This window comes from Somniosus microcephalus, chromosome 27, assembly GCF_052327205.1.
Source record: "Somniosus microcephalus isolate GS21.2 chromosome 27, FLI_Smic_1.0, whole genome shotgun sequence".
Classification (NCBI taxonomy): domain Eukaryota; kingdom Metazoa; phylum Chordata; class Chondrichthyes; order Squaliformes; family Somniosidae; genus Somniosus; species Somniosus microcephalus.
The window spans coordinates 14,369,973-14,397,950 of record NC_141013.1 but is presented as its reverse complement, the minus strand read 5'-3'; the positions used below and the strand labels follow the sequence as shown (position 1 = coordinate 14,397,950).

Below are 27,978 nucleotides of genomic sequence, written 5' to 3'. Positions count from 1 at the left end.
AATTTTTAATTTCACTCCATAATTAAATCTTTTTAACCAAATTTAACTGCAGCTTTCAGCAGTGGAGAAAGTAACTGATTTAAATGCATTTGGAGTTGTATCCCTCATCAGAACAAGTCAGCATCAGGGAATTTTACAGCACAGGAGGCCATTCAGCCCATCATGCCTGTACAAGCCTCTCGATCCACCTCGTCATATTCCCCAACCCTCATACTGTTTTATTTTCAAATATTTATCCGCCTCCCTTTTAAAAAGTTATTATGGATTTTGCTACCACCACTGTTTCTGGTAGGGCATTCCATGTCTTAAGAAATCTCCGCATAAACAAATTCTCCTGACTCCTACATTACAACAGTGACTACACTTCAAAAGTTCTTTATTGGCTGTAAAGCACTTTAGGACGTCCATTGGTCGTGAAAGGCGGTATATAAATGCAAGTCTTTCTCTTCATTTTTCTGACTATGATCTTAGTTTTGTGCCCCTATTTAATCATACACGTAGTTCTGACTTGCATTGTAATTACTTAACTCTGAATTAATTGAAATTCAATTTGGTATTGCTACAGGACAGCATGCTAAAAAAATGTCTGTCAATCATCACGGACAAAAAAAAATCAATGTAAAAAGAGTAGCTTAAATTATGAAGGAAAAAATACAGTGCATATATTGTGATCCTCAGAATGTGGGAAATAATTAGAACGAATTCTGTCATAGGAAGATATAGATTTAATAGCACTAACAGAAATGGTTGCAAACTGGGCAGGAGTGGAAATTAACACTTCAACATTACTAGTAGGGACAGAATAGGTAAGGAAAAAAAGAGCAGGGCAATATTTATACCACGTCTCAAGGCTTTCCACAGGAGCATAATCAGACAAAAATTGTCACCAAGCCAAAGAAGGAGACATTGGTCAGATGACCAAACGCTTGGTCAAGGAGGTAGGTTTTAAGCAGAGTCTTAAAGGAGGAGAGAGAGATGGAGAGGTGAAGAGGTTTTGGGAGGGAATTCCAGAGCTCAGTACCTAAGTGATTGAAGGCCACCAATGGTGGGGCAAAGGAAGTGGGCGATGCACAAAGGTGAGAGTTAGAGGAACATAGCGTTCTTGGAGGGCTGTAGGGCTGGAGGAGGTTACAGAGATAAGCAGGGGCGCGGCCATGGAAGGATTTGATCACAATTATGAGAATTTTAAAATCAAGGCGTTGGTGGATCGGAAGATAACGTAGGTCAGCAAGCACAAGTTGATGGATGAACAGGACTTGGTGCGGATTAGGATACAGGCAGCAGAGTTTTGGAGGAGATCACGTTTACAGAGGGTGGTAGATGGGAGCCCGGCCAGGAGAGCATTGGAATAGTCGCGTCTGGAGGTAACGAAAGCATGGATGAGGGTTTCAGCAGAAGGTGGGCTGAGGCATGGGTGGAGACAGGATCAGGGAGGTGAGTAGGAATTGTTATTCCAGGAGATTTTAATTATCCACTCATTTATTGGAACAAAAGGAGTAAACGGATAAAGGGGAATGGAATTCCTTAAATGTGCGCAGGACCGGGGGTCAGGATCAGGTTGGGCACCTGGAGTCTCAGGAGCCAGGGTTAGGTCAGGGGTTGGGATCGGGTTGAGGGAGTCTGGAGCCGTGGGGGCCGGGAGACAGGGGTTGGGGGCCGGAGAGGCAGAAGGAGCGGGGTTGAGGCTGGGGATGAGGGAGATTGGGGTGTCAGGGTTGGGTGCGTGGGCTGTCAGGTGAGGAAGCCGGGGGTCTGCAATTGGGGGTTGGGAGAGGAGGCCAGGGGTCTGTGATTGGGGGTTGCAGCGACTGCACTCCTGCTCCTCCCAGCTCCACATTCAGGTAAATTACTCACCTTATTTGTTGCAGGCGATCCCTAGGGCTGGTTTCCCGCAGGCTTCCTCAGGGTAAACCAATCTTGGAGAGGGGACCTCAAGCAGATGTTAGGCCCCTTATTTGCATATGCAAAGGGCCTATCGCCTGCTTTAGGCGTGGGTAAAGGACGCCTCGTGTTTGTCCTTAACCAATATGGCGGTCGGTATACTTCTGGACGGAATTGTACCATGAGCTTCCTGCCAACCGTTTTGGGGCCTTAGGTTTCCAAGCATCAATTTCTAGGCCTATATACTTTTGCAATAGCCTTAGTCACCTTCCGATGTTCATGTATTATAATGTCCAGGTCTTTCCAGGGAGAGAGAAAACCGGGAACTACAGGCCAGTTAGCCTGACATCGGTCGTCGGGAAAATGCTGGAATCCATTATGAAGGAAGTGGTCACAGGGTACTTAGAAAATCGTAATCTGATTGGGTAGAGTCAACATGGTTTTATGAAAGGTAAATCGTGTTTGACAAATTTATTAAAGTTTTTTGAGGATGTAACTAGCAGAGTAGATAAAGGGACGTAGTATATTTGGATTTCCAAAAGGCATTCGATAAGGTGCCACATAAAAGGTTGTTAAGCAAGATAAGGGCACATGGGGTTGGGGGTAAGGTATTAGCATGGATAAAGGATTGGTTAACAGACAGAAAACTTTGGGGGTGATTTTATCAATGGGGACGTGATGGAGGCGGGACTGCTGTTTGTCGGGTTTTAGTCCCGCCTCCATCGATGTCCAGCCAACCCACGCTATTTTCCCTTGATTGACCTTGTTAAGCTCGCCCAGCGGGCTTAGCAGGCCAATTAAGTGAAAGCTGGTGACAGAGAACGTCAGCGTATGACGTTTCATCTGTCAAAAATTTTTGACAGATGAATTGTCATTGTTTGACAGCTTTGCGAAGCTGCCAAACACTGACAATCTCTGTTCTTTGGTGAGTCCTTGTACTCAAGACTCACCAAACCTCTTTCCTGAGCAGAAATCAGATGGCTGTTGCATCGGAGAATGCAGCAGCCATTCTGTCATCTCTGCTGTGAGGGTGAGGCAGCTCCTCGGCCTAAAGGGATGAAGCCTGGAGGAAGAAGCAAGGGTAAGTAATCTTATTAAAACACTTTAGACTCACCTCACACACTTACCTCTCGACACTTACACTCATCACTCACCTGCACACCGGACATCTCTGCCCCTCCGACCCCCACTGACCCATGGCTCACCGCGCTGACCCTGGCGAGGTTCGGAGCCATTGGGAAGCCCACACTTTAGGGCTCAAAAGAGGGATTAGCCTGTTAATTAGCTGTTAACAGGCAGTTAATTGGCACTAATCCCCTTCCCGCCTCGAGGAGACGGGACCCGGCGCGGGTCGGGTACCCGCCTCCTGGGAAGATGGCACGGAGGCGAGTTGGGGGCGGGATGGGTACCCGCTCCCAGATTCTGCCATTTTTCCGGCAGTCCCGCCTCCATACCTGCCTCCCCAGGGCTGGGAAAATCGCCCCCAGAGAGTAGGAATAAATGGGCCATTTTCAGATTGGCAGGCTGTAACTAGTGGGGTGCCGCAAGGATCAGTGCTTGGGCCTCAGCTATTTACAATCTATATTAATGACTTAGATGAATGGACCAAGTGCAATGTACCCAAGCTTGCTGATGATACAAAGCTAGGTGGAAAAGTAAGATGTGAGGAGGACACAAAGAGCCTGCAACGGGATATAGACAGGTAATAATATAGTGGGCAATAAGGTGGCAGATGGAGTATAATGTGGGGAAATGTGAGATTATTCACTTTGGTAGGAAGAATAGAAAAACAGAATATTTTTTAAATGGTGAGAAACTATTAAATGTTGGTGTTCAGAGAGATTTAGCTGTTCTGGTACAAGAAACAGAGAAAGTTAGCATACAGGTACAGCAAGTAATTAGGAAGGCAAATGGCATGTTGGCCTTTATCACTCGAGGGTTGGAGTATAAGAGTAAAGAGGTCTTGCTACAATTGTACAGGGCTCTGGTGAGACCTCACCTGGAGTACTGTGCACAGTTTCGGTCTGCTTGTTTAAGGAAGGATATATTTGCCTTAGAGGCAGTGCAACGAAGGTTCACTAGATTGATGCCTGGGATGAGAGGGCTGTCCTATGAGGAAAGATTGAGTAGATTGAGACTATACTCTCTGGAGTTTAGAAGAATGAGAGGTGATCTCATTGAAACATATAAGATTCTGAGGGGGATTGACAGGGTCGATGCTGAGAGGCTGTTTCCCCTGGCTGGAGAGTCTAGAACTAGGGGGCATAGTCTCAGGTAAGGAGCAGGCCATTTAAGACTAAGATGAGGAGGAATTTCTTCACTCAGAGGGTTGTGAATCTTTGGAATTCTCTGCCCCAAAGTGCTGTGGATGCACAATTGTTGAATTCAAGGCTGAGATCGATAGATTTTTGGACTCCAGAGGAATTAATGGATATGGGGATAGGGCAGGAAAGTGGAGTTGAGGTCGAAAATCAGCCATGATCTTATTGAATGGCGGAGCAGGTTCGAGGGACAGTATGGCCTATTCCTGCTCTTAATTCTTATGTTCTTATGTTTCTTCTGCTCAACAGCCTTGAGCATGCAACCTTGCATGGTGTAAACATGCTTAGCATTGCCCTGCCCATGTGCATAACACTACGTTAATCTATGTTAAATGACATCTGCCAGCTGCAGGCCTAACAGAAACGTTACATCGCTTAAAAAGAAAAAAATTGTTTTGGTGTTCACTTGGGATGTTATTATTAGGAATAGAACAATTCTCCATTCCAGGCACCCCGTGCCAGTATCAAACACTTGCAGGTAAGATACAGACAGCATTGGTTAGATGTAGAGTAAAGCTCCTTCTTTTTGCCATTAAGTACTCCCAGGTAAGGTACAGTACATATTAGATGTAGAGGAAAGCTCCCTCTGGTCTAACTTAACAACTTATCCCAACCTCAGTAGTCCAGCCCATGCAGGGCCACTATATTTTTCAATATCTCATATCAGTCATCCTATGGCTTCTGTGAGTGGGGTTAGAAATTTAGTGCTGAATTCAGAGCTGTTTTTGCAAAAACCCTTTTACATCCCTTTTGCAAAACATCACAGTGGACCAGACAACCAAGAAAAACATGTTGGTGATCTTGGCAATGTGGAGGCTAATAACATGGTGTGGCCATCTTTGAAATGAAGGATAAACTGCTCCATCTATCAGGAGAAAGGTCCATTATTGGACATAGACCTGTGGTTCATGAGATGGACGATGACTTGGGCAAAGGTGGAAATGATGAGAGCTCGCAAGCAGGAAATGCTGGAGGACGTTTAGTCTGTGGTGCGGTTGGAATCGCTAAAAAAAAAATTTATTTATCTGTTGGGCTGGAGAATTGACATTGTAAGGCTCACAAGGAACTGGGTTGGGACTGGCCCAAAATCTTACAGCCAGCAGAAAGGGGAGGCTTTAATCCCATCAGTCTGGGCCAAAATCAAACCCTTGCTCCTGTGGTACACCACCCATGGTTTTTTTTCAAAGCAAAATAATCAAGAAAGAGGCACATTTGTTTCTACCCCTGCTGCTGTTCTATATTCTTTTGCTGGACATTCTTGCTGACTTTTTTATTTCACCTTCCGCCCCAGTATTTATATAATGTATAAAGAATCTTGCATAGACTGTACAGTTCCAGTAAGCATCACATCTGTCACGCTTCAGACAGCACACTCTTACACATCAGGAACAAGACTACGGCAGATCTGCTAGTGCACTGTATATATAATGCAACCCAAACCATTTCAGAAGATTAGCAAAGTGAGCCATTTTAATTATTGTGAATATCAAATTCTGCTGGGACCATCGGGAATTAATTCCACTTGTTTCTGGTGGGTGCCTTATAGAGCAGTGCTTGACTGGTCTGGGCTTCTCCACACCATTTGCTTTCCTGGTGTTCCAGGGATTGGCGCAAGTGTTTTAATGTTTTCAGAAGCTCCTTGTTCTGTCTCAGTAGCGATTCTCTCTCCTGAAAGGCCACATATCGCTCCCTTCTGGCCACATCTTGCTCCCTTTCCACGAAAACCAACTCATTTTCCAAATCCTGCAACCTGAAAGTTATTATGTAGCGGTTAGTCTTGTCAAAGAGCATTTTATTCCTCTCCCCCACCCCACCCCACCCCTAGCCCAGCTTCTCCCCTTCCTTCCTGTAGGTGCTGTCACATGCTGGGACACAGTTCCACAGATGTTGGACATCATGCCCAAGTGTCCATTCTTCATGTGTGAGCCTGGACATTGAGGGGTCAATTTCATCACCATGCTGTTTTCCCGAAGAAACGGGCCAAGTAATGGCTGCCCGGACATTAAAATCACGTGGCATGGAAGCTGCTGCCGGGGACCGTCGGGAAGTGGCTCTGCACAGAATCCCCTTCGGGGGTCGGGGGGTGGGGGGAAGGGGGGAAGGAGGGTGGAGGGTTAAGGCCGAGGCAGTTGTGGGCCAAGGTTTCCTTGTGGGGCCCGGAGGAGTCTGGTGGCTGGGGTAGATTGCAATAAATAATCAGCTCAATGTGAAACTGTTGACTTCTTCACAATGATTGATGACGTCCTGATCAGAAAATGTTCTGGACCACCCTTGTGGCCCTCTAGAAGGGTAAGATGTATATTCATGTCCGTGTGCGATTGCTGGATGGGGGCTGGATTGGGCTTGGCTGTGATTCCTTCCCCACTCACTAGCTTCGATTGTAACCTAACCCGCCTGGCAGGAATGGGGCGGGTTTGGGTTGGTCACCCGTTTTGCACCCCACCCGATTTTACACTCCATTGACTTGAAAAACCAGGGCTACAATCCAAGCTCACACATATAGAAAGGCTGTCCATCTCTATGCCCAAGTAGCCAATCAATAAATACCCATGGAATTGAATCACAGCAAATGATTAGCACTTTCAGAAAAGGTGTGAGAAAATTGGGGGAAAATATATGTAAAATAATTGATTTTGTGACTGATGAAGTTATATTGCTATCCATACTTTAATTTACTTTTTAAAAAGTACTTCATTAGCTGAAAAGAGCTTTGGAACGTCTGGTGGTTGTGAAAGGCGCTATATAAATGCAAGTCTTTGTTTCTTACGTCTTATAGCTGACACTGAAAACAGAATCTCCCTCCATTTATTTAACAATAGGCCAAAAAATGTCTGAACTTAAATTCTAAGTAATCTTTGATTAGGCTGAAAAAGATGGAATCCTATTTTTTGAATATATTTTAGCACAGAACACTACTGCAGAGCTTTGAGGGTTAAACCATTGATGTCCAAATCTACATATTGTGGTTCTGCATCAGTGAAAAATAAGCTGTTGGTGATTAGAGATGACTGAATGCTGTGTGGAGCATGATCGAACTGTCATAGCAAGGAAGGGAGCCAGCCAAGGATGGATAATGCAGGATGTGGGATTAGGGATATATTCAGGAGTTTTGCTTGATTTACTTTTAGGGGAACAAAGGAAATTTGTGCAAACTGAGCAGAATGCTAAAAGGGTTGAGATAGTGTCAATGATAGGAGAGATTGTTGAAGGGTTGGGATAGTATCAGTGATGAGACAGATTGTTGAAGGGTTGGGATAGTATCAGTGAGGACAGATTGTTGAAGGGTTGGGATAGTATCAGTGATGGGATAGATTGTTGAAGGGTTGGGATAGTATCAGTGATGACAGATTGTTGAAGGGTTGGGATAGTGTCAGTGATGGGATAGATTGTTGAAGAGTTGGGATAGTGTCAGTGATAACAGATTGTTGAAGGGTTGGGATAGTATCAGTGATGGGATAGATTGTTGAAGAGTTGGGATAGTATCAGTGATGACAGATTGTTGAAGGGTTGGGATAGTATCAGTGATGGGATAGATTGTTGAAGAGTTGGGATAGTGTCAGTGATGACAGATTGTTGAAGGGTTGGGATAGTGTCAGTGATGGGATAGATTGTTGAAGGGTTGGGATAGTGTCAGTGATGACAGATTGTTGAAGGGTTGGGATAGTATCAGTGATGGGATAGATTGTTGAAGAGTTGGGATAGTATCAGTGATGACAGATTGTTGAAGGGTTGGGATAGTATCAGTGATGGGATAGATTGTTGAAGGGTTGGGATAGTATCAGTGATGACAGATTGTTGAAGGGTTGGGATAGTGTCAGTGATGGGATAGATTGTTGAAGAGTTGGGATAGTGTCAGTGATAACAGATTGTTGAAGGGTTGGGATAGTATCAGTGATGGGATAGATTGTTGAAGAGTTGGGATAGCATCAGTGATGACAGATTGTTGAAGGGTTGGGATAGTATCAGTGATGGGATAGATTGTTGAAGAGTTGGGATAGTGTCAGTGATGACAGATTGTTGAAGGGTTGGGATAGTGTCAGTGATGGGATAGATTGTTGAAGGGTTGGGATAGTGTCAGTGATGACAGATTGTTGAAGGGTTGGGATAGTGTCAGTGATAGGAGAGATTGTTGAAGAGTTGGGATAGTGTCAGTGATGGGATAGATTGTTGAAGAGTTGGGATAGTGTCAGTGATGGGATAGATTGTTGAAGAGTTGGGATAGTGTCAGTGATGACAGATTGTTGAAGGGTTGGGATAGTGTCAGTGATAGGAGAGATTGTTGAAGAGCTGGGATAGTATCAGTGATGATAGATTGTTGAAGGGTTGGGATAGTATCAGTGATGGGATAGATTGTTGAAGGGTTGGGACAGTGTCAGTGAGGACAGATTGTTGAAGGGTTGGGATAGTGTCAGTGATGGGATAGATTGTTGAAGGGTTGGGATAGTATCAGTGATGGGATAGATTGTTGAAGGGTTGGGATAGTGTCAGTGAGGACAGATTGTTGAAGGGTTGGGATAGTGTCAGTGATGGGATAGATTGTTGAAGGGTTGGGATAGTATCAGTGATGGGATAGATTGTTGAAGGGTTGGGATAGTATCAGCGATAGGATAGATTGTTGAAGGGTTGGGATAGTATCAGTGATGGGATAGATTGTTGAAGAGTTGGGATACTGTTCATGATTGGATAGATGGTTGAAGGGTTGGGATAGTATCAGTGATAGGACAGATTGTTGAAGAGTTGGGATAGTATCAGTGATGGGATAGATTGTTGAAGGGTTGGGATAGTATCAGTGATGGGATAGATTGTTGAAGGGTTGGGATAGTATCAGCGATAGGATAGATTGTTGAAGAATTGGGATACTGTTAATGATTGGATAGATGGTTGAAGGGTTGGGATAGTATCAGTGATAGGATAGATTGTTGAAGAACTGTGTGTGTTGGGCCAAATGGCCTTTTCCTGTTCCATGCGTTGTTATGTTTACATATTTTACATATTGGATCGGACCCTGCAGGGAGTAAATATTCCAATGCTTCTTAAAAAAACACTGCTGGTGATCAACATCTTCAAGTAAAATTGTTTTAAAAGTTGAAAAAAAACATAACTTCATACTTGAATTTATAAAATTAAAATGGTTCTAAAGAAATATAACCGGAAGCACATTTGATGGCATTGGTTACCATTATCAGAATCATGCTAATATGTAATTATAATAATATGGCATTATGTTACCGCAGTAAATACTCTCTCTTCATGTCTCCCAGGGTTTTTTTGAGGGTAAGTGCCTCCTCCACATAACCCTTCTCTAGCTCTTGTTCAAGGGTTTGCATTTGTCTCCATAGTTTAGCTCTCTTACCGCCAGTGTCCTGCTTCTCTGTAAACACACACAAGCATCATTTGTGAGATTGTCGCTCAACCAGTTCAAAAATAGAAAATTATAGCCATCTATGTCTATGGAAATAGACAAAATATGAGGGTAGAATTTGTATGAATGTGAGAGACAATAGATTTCAGTCTTAGTGTTTGCGGTTGCAATTGTTGAACCAGTAAGGGACTGGGTGATGGAGGAATTGTCATTAAGAAAACACTTAGTCATACGCTAAGTGATTCTTCGTTTACCCCTAGCCTTGAACATTTCACGCTCTTTAGGTGTTAGTTTCTCTCACTCGGTAGTACTCTCATTTCTGAAGCAGAAAGTTGTGGGTTCAAGTCCCACTCCAGAGACTTGAACTCATAATCTAGGCTGACACTCCAGTGCAGTACTGAGGGAGTGCAGCACAGTGGCCTAGTGGTTAGCACTGTTGCCTCACAGCGCCAAGGACCTGGGTTCAAATCCAGCCTCAGGTGACTGTCTGTGTGGAGTTTGCACATTCTCCCTGTGTTTGCGTGGGTTTGCTCTGGTTTCCTCCCACAGTCCAAAGATGTGCAGGTTAGGTTGATTGGCCATGATAAAAAAATTGACCCTTAGTGTTAGGGGGGATTAAATACGTGGGGTTACAGGGATAGGGCTTGGGTGGGATGGCTGTCAGTGTAGGGACCAGGTGCTAGGGTTTGGAAGATCAGCCATGATCTCATTGAATGGCGGAGCAGGGCCGAATGGCCTACTCCTGCTCTATGTTTCTATGCACTGTTGGAGGTGCTGTCTTTTGTATAAAATGTTACAATTCTTACTCCAATGATTCAGGTGGATATTAAAAATCCCATTACATTATGCAACGAAGATCAGGGAGATATTCTGCGTAACATGTCTCCCACAACAAACACCATCAAAAACAGATTAACTGATCATTCACTTCATTGCTGTATGTGCCACCTTGCTGTGTGTAAAATGGCTGCTATATTTACCCACGTAATAATAGTCACTGATTCATTATCCATACAGTAGTTTGGGAGATACGATAACGTAAGATGTTTTATTCATATTAATGAAGTCAATGCTCCTCTGAGCTTGTCTTTCTTATTCCCCTGGGCTCCAAACGCACCATTTTATACACCCTTCATTCTCGGTACATCTTCACTATCTCGAAAGTACCTCCCAAATCTGCGACCTCTTCCACCTAGAAGGACAAGGGCAGCAAGCGCATGGGAACACCACCACCTCCAAGTTCCCTTCCAAGTCGCACACCATCCTGAGTTGGAAATATATCGCTGTTCCTTTATCGTCGCTAATTCAAAATCCTGGAACTCTTTCCCTAACAGCACGGTGGGAGTACCTTCACCACACGGACTGCAGCGGTTCAAGAAGGCAGCGCACCACCACCTTCTCAAGGGCAATTAGGGGTGGGCAATAAATGCTGGCCTCGCCAGTGATGACCCACATCCCATGAATGAATTTAAAAAATGCATTATCTTCTAGTCTTAGCACCTCCAAAATGTTCACCTCCTATCTCCCTCACTGTTCCTTTCCTCCCACAATTTACAGTCATTAAAAACCTGTGACTATCCTCCACACCTCTTGAGAACCCTGGTGCTGTGTTTCAGACTTTCCAGTTTCATTAACTTTTTACGTACTGCAGAAGCATCACAGCTTGCAGGTTGTGGAGGCCGTTGGGTAATACAAGGTTTAGTTCATCCGCTTTTTGATGTCATTTCTTCCACTGAGGGTCCCACGCCCCTCCTCCAGGTGCTCATTTACCCGAAGCCATTGGCACTTTCTGAAGGTGGGCAGGTTACGTAACTATTGCTCATCAATCGACATAAACCAGTCACAGGTAGCATTGCCTACTATCATTATGGTTGCAGGTTTTAACTTCCAGGGGCTTGAGCACATAAATCTAGGCTGACCCTCCAGTGCAGTGCTGAGGGGGTGCTGCACTGTCAGAGGTGCCGTCTTTTGGATGAGACGTTAAACTGCTCTCTCAGGTGGACGTAAAAGTTCCCATGGCACTATTTCGAAGAAGAGCAGGGGAGATATCCCCGGTGTCCCGGCCTCAACCAACAAAATAAAAACAGTTTATCTGGTCATTATCACATTGCTGTTTGTGGGATCTTGCTGAGCACAAATTGGCTGCCGTGTTTCCCACATTACAACAGTGACTACACTTCAAAAGTACTTAATTGGCTGTAAAGCGCTTTGAGATGTCCGGTGGTCGTGAAAGGCGCTATAGAAATGCAAGTCGTTCAAGTCTTTCTTTTTTAACACCTGACTTGACGGTCAGTGGGTAGCACTCTTGCTTATCAGTCAGAAGGTTGTGGGTTCAAGTCCCACTCTTGAGACTTGGGAGGTGATTTTCTCAGCCCCGAGGAGGCGGGTATGGAGGCACCCTCCTTCCCAAGAGGCAGGTTGCCGTCCCGCACCGGGTCCCGTCTCCTTGGAGGCGGGAAAGGATTAAAGCCTATTAACTGCCTGTTAACAGGCAGAAAATAGGATTATCCCGTTTTTGCCCTCACAGGTGCAGGCTTCCCGAATACTCCGAAACCCGTCAGGGTCACCGAGGCGATTAGAGAGTCTGCGGGGGTCGGGGGGGGCTGCAAAAGTGCGGTGTGAAGGTAAGTGATGGGTGCAAGAGTGTAGTGGTGAGTATTTGAGGTAAGTCCTAAGTGTTATTAAAAGTATACTTACCTTTGTTTCTTCCTGCAGGCTTCAGTCGGTTTGTATGCGGAGAGTCTCGCACCTCTGTGTTGCAGATGAGAGATGTCCGTTGCATTCTCATATGCAACAAACATCTCATTTCTGTAAAAGAAAGAAGGTTGATGAGGCCTTGTATGCAGGACCTCATCAAACTACACAGAATGTCAGTGTTTGACAGCTTCACAGAGCTGTCATACGATGACATTTCTTCTTTCAAAAATTCTTGACAGATGGCATGTCATACGTTGACGTGCTCTACAACCGGTTTCGCCCTAATTGGCCTGCTAAGCCCGCCGGGCGGGCTTAACAAGGTCAATCGGGAAAATCCCGCTGGTTGGCCAGAAGCTGATGGAGGCGGGACTGAAACCCGACAAGTGGGAGTCCCGCCTCCAAAAGCTTCCCATTGAGAAAATCACCCCCTTGAGCACAAAATCTAGGCTGAAACTCCCAGTGCAGTACTGAGAGAGTGCTGCACTGTTGGAGGTACTGTCTTTCGGATGAGATATTAAACCAAGGCCTCATCCACCCTCTCAGCTGGACTTAACTGATCTCATGGCACTATTTCAAAGAAGAATGGGGAGTTCTCCTCGGCGTCCTGGCAAACGTTTATCCCTCAACCAACATCACTAAAAAAATACAGGTTATCTGGTCACTGTCACATTGCTGTTTGTGGGAGCTGGCTGTGTGCAAATTGGCTGCTGTGTTTCCTACATTACAACAGTGACTACATTTCTAAGTACTTCATTGGCTGTAAATTCTTCGGGATGTCCTGAGGTTGTGAAAGGTGCTATATAAATGCAAGTCTTTCTTTTGAACAAAAAGCCAGAAACATCTGAATTTGAATTCTAACTAATCTTTACATAATCTAAAAGTAGGATTAGATTTGTTTTTACATTTTAATACAGAAGTGCTACTGAAGTCCTCCAGCGATTAAAACATTGGCATCTCCGTGTCTGCACATCTTGATTCCACATCAGTGAAAAATAAGCTTGAATTTAATTGAGGCTGATGAGGATAAATACAGATAGAGATCACACCACAGACACAGATGAGCAAGGTTGTTCAGTCCACCTTAGCTCACCCCATCACAACATCCAGCTATCTTAAAATGACTTCAAGATTTTTGTATTCGCTTGGCTCAGCTGATGGCATCGTTGCTTCCAAGTTGGAAGGTTGTGGGTTCAATCCACACTCTAGGATTTGAGTGTATAATCTAGGCTGACACTGTAAAGTGGTACTGAGGGACTGCTGTGGTCCTGTTTTTCACGTGAGACATTAAACCAAGGCCTCGTCAGATGGTTCAGGTGGGTGTTAAAGATCCCATAGCACTATTCAAAAAAGAGAAGGGAGTCCTCCCGAGGTCCTGGCCAAGATTTTTCCCTCAACCAACACCTAAAAATCAGATTAAGTGGTCATTTATCTCATTGCTACTTGTGATATGTTGCTGTGTACAAAATGGCTGTAGTGTGTGCTTGCTTAACAGTCACTGAACTTTATTGTATGTGAAGTACTTTGAGATGATTCTGAGAGATGTGATAAGGTGCTATATAAATGCAAGCCTCTTACCTACTATCCTACCCAGAAGTTAATTCCAAGTGTTGACCATTGTTGGTTTGAAGAATGATTTCCTGACGTCAGTGCTAAATTTGATTTTTGCAAGTTGTGAGTGTCTGAATGTTATGGGTTAATTTGAAGTAATGTTCCAAATTTACAGTTTCTGTACCTTTAACTATTTTCTATACTTCTTTAGGTCCCGTCTCATTCGGATCAAATGCATTTTTGAATATGATGTTTCCTGAGCTGCTGGGAACATTAAAAATGTTGTGTCAAAAACGGGCATCATTCAAGAATGAATAATGTTAGATTTTGGGGGTGAAATTGGTCTTCAGCGAACGCTCAAAATGGGCAAAAGCGAATATAATAGCAAAATACTGCGGATGCCGGAAATCTGAAATAACAACAGAAAATGCTGGAAATACTCAGCAGGCCAGGCAGCATCCGTGGAGAGAGAAACAGAGTTAACGTTTCAGGTCGGTGACCAATCATCCATGATTGATGAGTGGCCACCTAAACCAGGCGTTAGGCCGCTTGCATATGCTAATGAGGGGGCCTAAAGCCTCTTTTAGTACTTCTCAGGGAGATTGGGCTGCCCTGGAAAAGGCTGGCCATCATGCTCTGATTTTCCAGGCGAGGATGCGGCCTAGCCAGTGACTCCCACCGAGAAGGTAAGTAAGTTAATTGCCTTTTTGAAATTCATATGGAGCCAGCGAGTGCTCCTCCCAGCTCCACGGCACTCCCGATGGTTGCTGCCAGCTGCGATTGCCCCCCCACCGCCCCCCACCCCTGCTGTCCTACCCCCACTTCCCGGCACTTACTTGAGGGCCGCTTGTCTCATTTTCGGAGATGGGTGAGCTGCCTACGGAGGTGCAAGAGGCACTGGCAGAATATAATTCCAAGTTTGTTTGAAGAAGAACTTCCTGACGTCAGTGCTGACACTGACATTCCTGACATTTAGCACTGGCGTCAGGAAGATCTTCTTCAAACAAACAGTGGTCAACACTTGGAATTAACTGGCCAAATTATTGAAAGGAGGCCCGGAAGCCCAATTTCGGGCCATCCTCGAGCCTCCCGGTTGGGACGTGCTTCCCATGCAAATAAAGATAACCATTCCTAGTTTACATCAGCTTTCTTTACCTAGGCTCCTTGTTAATGCTGTGTTGCGTAAGACTTTGGCCAACTGAATGTAGCCTGTCTCATTCAGCAGATCAGAGAATGGCTTCAAGACCCAACATCCTTCCCCCTCCAACAGTGAGAGCAGTTTTGCAATTTTAAACTCTTGGCTGCTTTCCCTCTGCAGGAAAAAGGGATAGAACACAACGTAAATTTTTTTTTAAAATTCAGAAACTAAAATTACATTTCAACAGTGTCAGCCATGGCTCAGTGTTAGCACTCTTGCCTCTGGGTCAGAAGGTTGTGGGTTCAAGTCCCGCTCCAGAGACTTGAGCACAAAAATCTAGGCTGAGGGAGTGCTGCACTGTAGGAGTTACTGGGGGGAAAATTTGGTTGCCAATGGGGCGCAGACATTTTGCGGCGGCACTAAACACTACCGCCATGATCTCCTACACCAGCAGATCGTGACGTCAGTCGAGCGTGCAACACCCTGGTAGCGCCCCGGACTGGATATTGAGTGGCGCTCCCCGCCTTACTGCCTGCCACTAGCAATGACAGGTTGAGGGGAACGTTTTGCAGTCAGGAAGGGACTGGGGGAGTGCTATTTAAAGGTGACCGCTTCCTGCCTTTTTTTGTTGTTGACATTTTTGCACCACGCATTCTGAGAGAGAGAGAGAGACTTCTGGAGAGATTCAACACTGTGTGAAGGAGTTTTGGGTACTGAGCAGCACTTTGCAGGTTCATTTTGATTTGACCTTCCTTGCATCGATTTAGAAGAGACTATGGGGGCTGCACTCTGAGCTCTTTCCCTGGGCCTCTCCATTGTTCTTTCCAGCAGATTTGATGTACAGGTCTCTCCAGGCCGAGATTCGAGGCTGCAATGAGCAGGGTGTGGATGGAGAGCAAGATCGACCCTTCCCTTTAAGAACTGGCCGGCGCCAGTGTGTCTGTGTTCCATTGCTGACTGATATCACATGAGCTTCGCCCGCGCTCTGAGGTAGCGCCTCGCTCCTTGGCCTTTGCACCTTAAGACAGGTGTGTAGCACCTGATTTAGCGCTCCAACCACCTCCAGGCGCGATAGAAGCCAAGTTTGCAGTCGGAGGCGATAATTAGCGCTAGGTGCTAAACTTTGCGCCCAGCCAATAATTGCACCCCAAACGGGGCGATACCGAATTTCTCCCCCACTGTCTTTCGGATGAGCCGTTAAACCAAGGCCCTGTCTGCACTCTCAGGTGGACGAGAAAGATCCCGTGGCACTATTTCGAAGCAGAGCAGGGGAGTTCTCCCCAGTGTCCTGGCCAATATTTATCCCTCAATCTACATAACAAAAACAGATTATCTGGTCATTATCACACTGCTGTTTGTGGGAGCTTGCTGTGTGCAAATTGGCTGCCGAGTTTCCTACATTTCAACAGTGACTACTTCAAAAAGTACTTCATTGCTTTGGGATGTCCTGAGGTCATGAAAGGCGCTATATAAATGCAAGTCTTTCTTTTCTTTAACAACGGAGCAAGTGCAACAAAAAAAAAATCACCCTTTATTTACTGCCCCTCCAAAGTAACCTCTTGTTTAGTTTAGTTTAGTTAATTTTCTCTGATTCCTCCCCCCATTTTCTCCCCTTCTTTCGTGAACCTGCTGACTATTGCTTGGGTACAATTCCACAGGTGCCGGCAGCTATCCAGCACCTCAACCTCGTTGTCAGTCTTTATCTGTGAGTCTAGACAGTGAGCGTTGGCAGCATCTTTAACAATGAGTGGCATCACAGCCAAGCCTGATCCCATTCTCTGCCGACATCAGCCCAAGTCACTGAGTAGCATGCAAGGGTAGAAAGTCTAGCTGATTTTGCCCTTTCTAGTCCAGAGATACTGAGGCCAATTTTAGCACCTGCATCACTGTCATTAGGCATTTCCACTTTTTTAAATTTAAAACGCACATTTTTTTCCTCCTTTACCTGGATTACTTGGATCTGCTGGTCAGACAGAATCCCTTTTTCCCGTAGAAGTCTGTAGAACACTGGTGACATCTGGAGCTGTGCGACAATTGGGGAAAGATTCGCCCGAATCACATCTTTATGAAAATCTTCACTCCGTTCATTTTCACGGTTAGCTCTGAAATCTGGGATTTAAACACTTCTATTTAATTTGTAGGTAGCTTTATAGTCAGCAATTCAATATTTTGATTTGCTCCTTAACCACAATCCAGATGCAAGGCAAAAGGGGGTGATAGTGGGACAAGTAAAGAAACAAAAGATGGGTCCAGAACCCCCCCCCCCCCACACTTTTGCCTTGCACCATCATCCCTTTTGTCATTTAATCACTCCTTAATGCCCCACACCCTATTCCAGACCTTTCCCTTTTGTTCTTTCCCTGCCCGCTTTTCCCTGGCTCTGCCATTGCTTAAAAGCTGTTCGTCTCTAACATCTTCCAGTTCCGATGAAAGGTCATCAACAGGAAACATTACCTCTGTGTCTCCCTCCACAGATGCTGCCTGACCTGCTGAGTGTTTTCCAGCACTTTCTGTTTTTTATTTCAGATTTCCAGCAATATTTTGCTTTCGTTTCAGGAGAGGAGGTGCAGGGAAGAAAAATTGGCGGAGAAAAGGATTGAAAGGGCAGACAGATTTTGGGCCATGGGTAACTGGCCACGAGACTCTGATGTTGTCTTTACCCAGGTGACCATCAAGACAAGTATCACAAAAGCAAAGTACTGCGGATGCTGGAAATCTGAAATAATGCTGGGAATACTCAGCAAGTCAGGCAGCATCTGTAGGGAGAGAAGCAGCGTTAACGCTTCAGGTCGATGACCTTTCGTCAGACAAGTATCACCTTGAAGATGACTGACATGTTTAGAGGTTCTGTGACCATGTTCCATAGTGTAACTTGAATTCCATTTTCTCACCTTGACTGACCTTGCCCTCCTCCCTGTTCAATGCCACAATGAAATATCAACTTAACAGTGTATACAAATGCGAGAATTACTCCAAATTTATTGACCTGTGTAAACAGAGCCACTGAGAAATGACTTCTTCATCTTAGTTGCTGGTTTGATCATTGCTGTAAAAAGAAAAAAAAAATGGGAAAAGTGATTTTGCTACAGCTCCTTCTGCTGAAATAACAGTCGGCAGGTTGCACAGGCAGTTCTCCCAACGGTCAGATTGGTCAGTTTAATATGTGACTGCGCCACACAGACTAGGCGGGTCCCGGGTTGCATCCCTGGTCTGTGCTGTGTTAGCTGATCTCAGGCAGAGTGGCTGCAGGAGGGACTACAACTGGCCTCGGCACCTCTGGGCTCGGGAGGGGAATAGCAACCAGGGTTCCTGCTCCTAAAAAGAAAGACTTGTATTTTTACAGCACCTCTCATGACCCCCGGACGTCCCAAAACGCTTTACAGCCTATGAAGTACTTTTTGAAGTATTGTATAGTCACTGTTGTAATGTAAGAAACACGGCAGCCAATTTGCACACAGCAAGCTCCCACAAACAGCAATGTGATAATGACCAGATAACCTGTTTTTTTAGTGATGTTGATTGAGGGATAAATATTGGCCAGGACACCGGGGATAACTCTCCTGCTCTTCTTTGAAATTGTGCCATGGGATCTTTTATATCCACCTCAGAGAACAGACGGGGCCTCAGTTTAATGTCTCATCTGAAAGAGGGCACCTCTGACAGTGCAGCACTCCCTCAGCACTGCACTGGGGTGTCAGCCTAGATCTTAGTGCTCAGGTCTCTGGAGGGTGACTCGAACCCATGACCTTCATGACTCTGAGACAAGGGTGCTACCCACTGAACCACGGCTGGCACTATCAACAGACCCCTGCTAGAAAGTGCATGTGTGGACATTGGGTGATGACCAGGATCAGGCTTGGCTTCTGAGGACCCCACCCCCCGCTCAGTGACACTTACTGCCCAGGCTCACAGGTGAAGTGTGAAGATTCACACTTGAGTGAACTGCCAGTGTGTGACCAGCACCTCTAGAACCATCACTCAACAAAAGTCTGCAGAAAAGGAGGGGAGCTAAAGGACAACGGAAGCGGAAAATGATTTTTTTTTGACAAATATATAAAGTTGTTTTGAATTGTGCCATCTTGGCTTTTGCAGGCAAGGCCTGAGAGATTAACTCACGCTCTGAACCTCCCCGTAGAACAGAACTGAGCGCTTGCTCCCTGCCTGTTCTCGGGGAGGATAGGATGAGCAAGCTATGTTGTAGTGAGAGAGATCCGTTACTATTCGGCTGTCATAGCAACAAGGCCATGGGAATACAATGAAACATCTTACACCAAACAGTTAACCCCTGGGGTCCCAGAACATTGTGTGGGGGTGAAAATCCCCTCTGTGTCATCACAGTGTCAATTTAACTAAGTTCAGCTTTCTTTATTTTCCACCTTCAGGTTTCTCCCCTCCTCTTCCGAAGATATTAACCTGCCCTGGGGTACGGTTCCCCAGGCACCTCCGTCAAGTGGCTATTCTTCACGTGTAAGCATGAACAAGCTGTTGAGGAGGCATCATACATGATCCCAATCCTGTCCTCATCTCACCCGATATCCACACATGTGTATTTTTCAACAGGGGTGATGGAGCAGTGATAAGGAGCTGGAACTTTCAGCGGTTGTTTTGCTTCCTAGTTCAAGGATGCTGAGGCCATTTATAGATCTCCTACTGCCTCCTCAGTTCAGATTGACACAGCCTAGGGATCAAACCTGGGGTCTATGTCATAACCACACTGCTAGGTATCATCGGTGGCTCAGTGGGTAGCACTCTCGAGGTGGGAGGGGCTAGGAGTGAGCAGGCGCTGCTGGTTGCTTGATTACTGCAGGGAGTTGGAGTGAGTTTGTAAAAAGTTGGTAGCTTTTTTTTTCAGGTTTTAGGGCCTTTTTGGACCTTAAACAACAGCTGAGGAGTGCCGGGCTCCTCAGAGGACAATGTTCCCAGGATAAATTTAATCAGGGGAGAAAATGTCAGGGGAAGGGAGAAAAAAGGCCCAAAGATTTGGGCCGGGACCCCAGGAGGTTTGGAAAAGAAAACTTGGTGGTGGTTCAGTGCGAGGATAAGGAGATACAGGAAACTTTTGATTAACCGGCCCCTAAATAACTGGAACACTCTATCCACTGGCAAAATTCAGGAGTTGGTTCCGTTAACTTTTATTACTTTTATTACCTTTTTAAACTCCATTTGTTGCTGTGCAAGGGTGTAGCTGAAGCTGTTGCTAAGCTACAGAGATGCTTGCAACTTGTGCCGATTGTTTTGAAGCTGAGCAACAGGATTTGTTGCTTTATACAGAGCTCTGAACTCCGTATCTTTTACTATAGTGTTCGGTTATCCGGAATTGTTGATGAACCGGCACCAGGTCGGTCCCGTCCGTGCCGGATACCAGAAAGTTTCCTGTACGAGCTTGGGATATTATACAGGCGGTACATGAGCACTGCAATGAGGGAAGCTGCTTTGCCTGCCGACCAAAGCCGAATGTTGGGTTCGAGGTGACGGTCAGTGGCCGAGAGGAGGTGGAAAGACTTTTACTGAGTTTCAAGTTTGGAGATAAGTTCTTGGAGGTATCTCTGCTATATTCTGAAGAGGCAGTGGTCTCATTCTTAAACCTGCCGGTTTATATTGAGGACGATGTGCAAATAAAAACGTTGGAGTCGTGGGACATTAAAATTTGCTCAGCAATGAAGAGGAGATACTATCCAGGAATGCCGGTAGCAGATGGAACCTGTTATTTAAAGGTGTGGTTCCCAGAAGGGGTGAAGTCATTGCCGTATAGCATGAAATTTGAGACAATGGAAGGCATGCAGACCTCCAGGTACTGAAGGATAACCAGGTGAAGGTTTGTTATTTCATCATCGACCTGAAACGTTAATTCTGTTTCTCTCTCCACAGATGCTGCCTGACCTGCTGAGTATTTCCAGCATTTTCTGTTTTTATTTCAGATTTCCAGCATCCGCAGTATTTTGCTTTTGTATGAAGGTTTGTTATTATTGTCTTGGACACAGCCATCTTGTAAGAAACTGTCCAGACTTGTACTGTTATAACTGCGGCGAGTCTGGACACATCGCTTGGAGCTGCAAGGTAGAGAGTTGTGGGGCGTGTCACAAAGGCCCCACCCACTGTGAGTGTGTAGCAGAAGGAAGCCCCTTGAGTGACGAGGAGATGGGAGAAGGAGAAGGAGCAGGAGGTGTGTGTGGAACAGCTGGAGGAGCGGAGCAGGCGGAGGACACAACTGGTAAATGGAAGGAGAAAAGAGCGCAGGAAGAGGCTGAAAATTGCGGAGCAGAGAACAGGATGGAGATGGTGGAAAACACACCAAGTACAGTGGAAAAGGACAAAGACAGCAGCGGGTTGAGGGTAGAGATGAGCCATAATACGGCTCGCCTCTCCCTAAAGTATCTGGTGTCCACGGGGGGAGAGGAGGCGGGAGCGGGGTGCGGGGTAAGTGTAACTGCTCCAAAGAAAGACGGGGAGTCAGACATCTCGGGGAGCAGGAGGGGGAAAGACAAGGAGAGGGTGCAAGAGGCAGGAGCCTTAAAGGGGCAGCAGGATGGGAGCGGGAGACAGAGGCCAGAAAGGAGCAAGATAGGTGCAAATGCGCCATTGACCCAGAGAGAGAAGAAACAGGGAGCAAGGATCAGCAGTGGAGATGAGGCTGAAGGGAGTGACACTGTTGGAGAAACCGTGATGGCAGGAAGACTCTCTAAGGGAGATTATGTATCTGACGGGGAGCAGGGATGGGAGGTTACAGAAGAGCTCGAGAGTGAGAAGTCAGAGGGGGACAGAGACATGGCAGTGGGGGGTGGGGTGGCATCATGTGGAAAGGGAAAGGTTAGTGAGGGGCAGAAGGAGGGAGAAAGGGCAGCTCCTCAGCTCAAACCTAATGTAAGGAAGAGGCTGAAACTGCAGGGAAGGTTCAAACAGGAGGTGAAAAAGAGCCGGAGGCTGCAGGAGAAAGCAACAGCTGCCCGAAAAGTTGGGAAGGAGCAGGAGAGGAGGGAAGGGCCGGCGATTAAATGATGGGGGGGTTATCAGGCACACTTCCCTTATTCAGAGCTATGATTATTGATCAATTTTTAAAGTACAATAGATTAGTATATGTTATGGGAAACAAATTAAACTTCAGGTTTTGATGTTAATATGTGGTGGAGGAATGGCTGTGCAGAGCGGCGGAATGGATTGGTATGATACAATGGAATGATCACAATGTTGTAAATGTTTTTAATGTTCAATAAATAATATATATTAAAAAAAGTGGGTAGCACTCTCGCCTCTGAGTCTAGAAGGTTGTGGTTTCAAGTCCCCTCCAGAGACTTGAGCTGCCACATAAGTGCAGTACTGAGTGTAGTGCTGCACTGTCAGAGGTGCCATCTTTTGGATGAGACGTTAAACTGAGACCCCCTCTGCCTTCTCAGGTGGACGTAAAAGATCCCATGCCACTATTTCGAAGAAGAGCAGGGGAGTTAGGGGAGCTATCCCCGGTGTCCTGGCCAATATTTATCCCTCAATCAACTTCACTGAAAACAGATTATCTGGTCATTATCACATTGCTGTTTGTGGGAGCTTGCTGTGTGCAAATTGGCTGCCGTGTTTCCTACATTACAACAGTGACTGCACTTCAATAGTACTTCATTGGCTGTAAAGTGCTTTTGGACGTCCGGTAGTCGTGAAAGGCGCTATATACATGCAAGACATTTTTTCTTTTTTACTACTAAGAAGGGGAGGGGGTGGTATGGAGAATGTGTTTTGTTTCAAATTCATATTCAGTCCATGTAAATGGATTTCAGTTGGAGAGCATTGGACCCTCAATGGTAGCAGAGCAGTAACAGTGCTGTTTTATTAAGCGGATGGAGACAGACTAAGCCCAGGTCTGTCTATCAGTTGAATTTGCCTGGCATCGATGTGACATTCTGTGCCTACTCTAAGCTATGTATTTAGATTTTTTTTAAAGAAAAAAATGATTTCACAGCCCAGCTCTTAGTCTCCCAGCAACGATAGGCGCCAGTACTGAAAATGATGTCACCATGCTGGCACGCTTGCTGCATCGTAACCATGGCACCCAGTGTGCCCGCTGGTGGCATCGTACTCCCATACCACACATGGAAACAATTCATTCAGCAGGCCTGCCAGTCATAAAATGCAAACAAGGGAGTCTCGTACTCAACCAAATCAATTCAATTAGGCATTAATGAACTGAAAGACCCATGTGTATCATGGATTTCATCAAACCAGGGTCTGTGTGCTCACAAAATGTGAAACAAAATACGAAAGTGGATAATAATGGGCTGAAGGGAGAGATACATTCCTGCCTTTGAGTTCGGCGTTACTGTTAAACAACGCGTTCATTTAATATTTTTATGGCAAACTTTTTGAGTTTCGCTGCTGGCACTGTGTGATTCCCTCCTGTCACAGCAGCAGTTTCAGGACAGAACAATGAGGGGTTCTGGCGACTGTGTGAAACTGGGCCTCTATTGTGGGTTTTACAGTACTTGTCGGCCAATCAACAGCATTCTATGCGTCTACTCAGCCTCATTTGCATGAACTCATTCTCTGCTGAACAGACCCATTTGGCATTGTTTCAGCTCCGGCTCAAAGTCCCATGAAGGTGCCAGATGGGATCTTTATTTCCAGACTTTCTTTCTCACGAGAATTTATAGGGACATCACAGTAAGTTTTGCATATTGCAAATCTGGGCGATACAGAATTAAACGAGCCAATAGAAATCAATAGCCACCAGTATGAGCACCTCATTTATGCACAGTGCAATGCCTTGAGTTTTGTTTTACAATTACTCCCCCTCCTTCTGCAGAAGGAGATGACTCTCTGCTGGGATACAGTTGTACAGATCCTGGCTGTCCTCTGGTAGCTGAGCCATGATACTATTCTTCATGCATGAGCCTGGATTGTGAGTGTCAGCAGGTTATTCAACAGTCACGAGTATCGCAGTCGAGCTTGACTGTCTTCATGCCACACACACACACACACCCACACGCACTTTTTCGTAGGGGTAACTGGATACCCACAACCTTCTGACTCAGAAGGTTGTGGGTTCGAGTCCCACTCCAGAGACTTGAGCACACAAAATCTAGGCTGACACTCCCAGTGCAGTGCTGAGGGAGTGCTGCACTGTCGGAGGTGCCGTCTTTCAGATGAGATGTTAAACCGAGGTCCCGTCTGCCCTCTCAGGTGGACGTAAAAGATCCCATGGCACTATTTCGAAGAAGAGCAGGGGAGTTCGGTGTCCTGGCCAATATTTATCCCTCAATCAACATAACCAAAAACAGATTATCTGGTCATTATCACATTGCTGTTTGTGGGAGCTTACTGTGCGCAAATTGGCTGCCGCGTTTCCTACATTACAACAGTGATTACACTTCAAAAGTACTTCATTGGCTGTAAAGCGCTTTGGGATGTCCGGTGATCGTGAAAGGCGCTATAGAAATGCAAGTCGGTCTGTCTGTCTTTCTTTTTTCTTTCTTTCTCTCTCTATTTCTTTCTTCCTTTCTTTCTTTTTTTCTTTCTATCTTTCTATCTTTCTCACTCAGAAAAAGGAACCCTGGACGATTTGCCCTTCCCTATCCCAATGTCACTGAGACCAGTTATAAAGAATGAAAGAACTTGGATTTTTATAATGCCTTTCAGGACCTCAGAACATCTCAAAGTGCTGTACAGCCAGTGAAGTTCTTTTGAACACTGCTGTAATGTAGGAAACGCAATTTTCACGCAACAAGGCCCCACAAACAGCAAGGAGATAATGGCCAGGTAATCTGTTTTAATGATGTTGGTTGAGGGATAAATGTTGGTCAGAACACTGGGAAGAACTCCCCTGCTCTTCTACGAATAGTGCCGTGGGATCTTTTACATCCACCTAGAGGGAAGATGAGACCTTGATTTAACGTCTCATCTGAAAAACGACACCTCCAACAGTGCAGCACTCCCTCGGTACTGCACTGGAGTGCCAGCCTAGATTTTGCGCTCTAGTCTCAGGAGTGGGTCTCTAAACCCACAAACCTCCGACTCTGAGGCGAGAGTGGTAGCAACTGAGCCACAGCTGACACTGAATATCCTCCCTACCGTTATCTTGCTAATAGCACAGACTAGGGATTAAATATGGGTTAGCATGGCTCAGCTACTCACAGCCTGAACCAGCTTGAACACATTTTCTAGTGAAACAAAATTGTTTTCAATGTTTTAAAAATGAGATGAATTACTCACTCTGGTCTGTGAAAACCCCAGGAGCCTGTGATCAAGGTGTGTTCTGAGCCATGGAATGGGCTGTGTTTACATTGCTGGTTGCTAGGTGACTGCACATAGTGCTGCTGAATTCACCAGGCTGGGTAAGAACCTTGCCCAGGCAGAATAAGTGTTCCAGCTTTGCTGGTATTTACTTGCTCACTTACAATGCACAGCCTATATAGATCTGAAGTGATTTTGAATATTTTGTGTGATTCAAGTGGGATGTCAGCAGAGGTGCACTTAGGCAAGATTTGTGAAACCATCTCCAGAAGATTGTCTCACACAGGGTGGGTACAGACGAGGAAGTAAATTCAGCCCATCCTAGCTCATCATTCAACCAGCGCCTACAGTTCTGCCATCACAGCATCCAAATGCTTTTTTTAATGATTCCAGGGGTTTTAGTCTCCGCTACCCTACCCAAACATCCATCCCACCTGCCGATCACTATTTGTGTAAAAAAATCTTCCTGACATGAGTTCTAAATTTGGCTCCCTATCTCTGTAACCTCCTCCAGCCCTACAACTCTCCGTAACTCTGTGTTCCTCCAATTCTGGCCTCTTGTGCATCCCCGATTTCCATCGCCACACCATTGGCGGCCGTGCCTTCAGTTGTTTAGGCCCCAAACTATGAAATTCCTCCCTAAACCTCTCCACCTCTCTAACTCTCTCTTGTTTAAGACGCTCCTTAAAGCTTACGTCTTTGACCAAGCTCTTGATCACCTGTCCTAATATCTCCTTATGTGTGTCGGTGGAGGAGGGGCAAAATTGTGCGATGGAAAGCTACCGAGCCCCCGGAACAAATATCTTTGTCTAGTGGGCATCCATATTTGACGTCCACCTATGAATCCACAATCATACATCAAATGCCTCAGATTAGCAGCAATAATGGTTTAGGCATAATAGAGAATCATTAAGTACCAGCATATGATATGGGGTAAAAATTAATACTGTTAAAATTAAGCCTAAACTGGTTGGATTAGTGATTTACACACTATAGGCCCAATTTTAACTCAGGGCAAGCGGTAAGTGTGGGCCTCTTGACATGAGGCCTGGGCCATTTTAACTCCCGGGCCTCATTTAAATAGACCAGGCCCGACTCCCGCCCAAACCTGGCATCAATGACATCGGGCCGGCCGGCGGGAGTCTGTTGAGTGTGGCAGGAGGCCACAGCTGAGGACCAGCCGCAACGTTCAAAATAGACGAAGGGAGGGTTCCAGGCGATCGTGGGAAGCTAGTGGCAGAGGAGGCCAAGGATCCTTTGTGGGACCCGGAGACGTACTCCTGGCCCCCAGAGAAAGCTTTTAAAGGTCAAATATTTTTACCTTATCAGCTGTCTTCTAGGCCTGCTGATCCTCTGTGCCGAGTTTTCCTGGCGAGGCTGGCACCAGGCGCCAAACTCGCTGCTGCCGGTTGAATTAGTGTTGGGGCCTGTTTGATGTAGGGTCGCCAACTCTGATTGGACGTGTTCCGGGAGGTTTCATCACATGACTTCCCGCCTCCAAATGCCTTGCTCGGTCAAACAGACTCCTTTTCCCCGTCTCCAATATTTTAATCACTAATAAAGCTAAGTGTTGAAAAAAAAATGAACAAAAACCCCACTTTTTTTTTCATGCCCCAATGATTTTTCTCCCAGGTGTTTCTCGCAGCAGGGTCCAGCAGATTAATCTTCAATTCCTGGAGACCCCAGGACGACCCTGGAGGGTTGGCAACCCTAGATTGGCGTCATCAGACCCCGACTTTTGAACGACAATGAAGCCCTCACCTAGCTGGGGCGAAGGCCTCACACGCTACCTTGGAACGCTGTTAAAATGGCTCCGGTGAGTGCCGCGCTGCCGATATTTTAATCACTTCGCTTCGGGTGCGGTGGGAGGGGTGGGGGGGGGGGGTTAAAACCAGGCCGTATATTTTTCTATCTGTGACCTGGGTTGAAATCCAGGCCAGAGTGATTGGGCTGAAAGTTGCCTCTATTGAATGCTGTAAGGGCCCTGTGTAAAACTGAGATTGGGCGTACTAATTTAGTAATCTCACTCACCCTCCCACATGCATAGCCTGTATGAGGAAAAGAAGTGCCACAGTGATAGTGTGAAATGTTATCGGGGGTAGGCGGGAATGCGGAGTAATCAGATCAGCCATGATCTTATTGAATGGCGGAGCAGGCTCGAGGGGCCAAGTGGCCGACTACTGCTCCTAATTTGTATGTTCGTATGTTCATATAATGCAAGGGGCATCCCTTGGAAATTCTATGTAATACTATGTCATTAAGGCTTGAAGTAATTTACTGATACTGGAGAGGGAGCATAACTCTGCATCTAACCTGTCATGAATCTTATCATGACTCATGAAATAACACTGGACGGCCAGCTGGTGGCGCCATCCAAGGAGTATAAATACTTGGGCGTGGGCCCAGCTTGCTCAGGATGTTTCTGTAACCAGGAACTAGTGATGTAACTAGAATCTCATGGTTGTGAAACAGTTGATTAAAGCCGAGTGCTCAGTGGTCTTTTTATATCTTAACCCATGCTGTATCTGTCCCACAAATGCTACACATATATATAGGTCCCGATTTTAACTCCAGGTGGATTCCTCACTTAGCCTGAGTTAAAATTACAGTCGGGTCTCAACTTTGTCATCGGGCTGCAACATGCATATATAAAGAAGGACCCTTTTGGCTCCGGGCGTGTGTCCTTGCTGCCTGCTCAGGAGAGCAGGTTAAAATTTCAGATGTTGCGATCAGGGCGGCTTTCAGACAGGTAAGAGCCCAGGGTGATTTTAACTGCCCACTCGCCAGGTTTCTGTTGAGCAACTTGGGTTAAAATCGCC

General features: G+C 45.8%; 1 protein-coding gene across 2 annotated transcripts; it reads right to left on the bottom strand.

Moving 5' to 3' along the window:
* Positions 1-5,650: 5,650 nt before the first annotated feature.
* LOC147099992 (uncharacterized) lies at positions 5,651-25,206 on the bottom strand. Of its 2 annotated transcripts, XM_085968554.1 has the most exons (6): positions 25,139-25,198; positions 17,934-17,993; positions 16,893-17,056; positions 14,965-15,121; positions 9,432-9,573; positions 5,651-5,952 (listed from the first exon to the last, which is right to left on the bottom strand). In XM_085968554.1, exons 2-6 carry the CDS (start codon positions 17,989-17,991, stop codon positions 5,715-5,717), a joined length of 759 nt encoding a protein of 252 aa, XP_085824680.1. In that variant the 5' UTR covers positions 17,992-17,993; positions 25,139-25,198; the 3' UTR covers positions 5,651-5,714. The 2 variants fall into 2 exon arrangements, with proteins under 2 accessions (XP_085824680.1, XP_085824681.1); XM_085968555.1 differs by lacking the exon at positions 17,934-17,993 and having other exon boundaries at positions 25,139-25,206.
* Between the last annotated feature and the right edge of the window lie 2,772 nt (positions 25,207-27,978).

Excerpts from the sequence above, each read along its gene's own strand:
- LOC147099992 (XM_085968554.1), bottom strand. The coding sequence starts at position 17,991 with ATGATCAAACCAGCAACTAAGATGAAGAAGTCATTTCTCAGTGGCTCT. Across the intron at positions 15,122-16,892 it reads AGCAGATCCAAGTAATCCAG|AGGGAAAGCAGCCAAGAGTT; the intron begins GTAAAGGAGGAA and ends TTTTTCCTGCAG. Across the intron at positions 5,953-9,431 it reads AAGAGAGAGTATTTACTGCG|GTTGCAGGATTTGGAAAATG; the intron begins GTAACATAATGC and ends AATAACTTTCAG.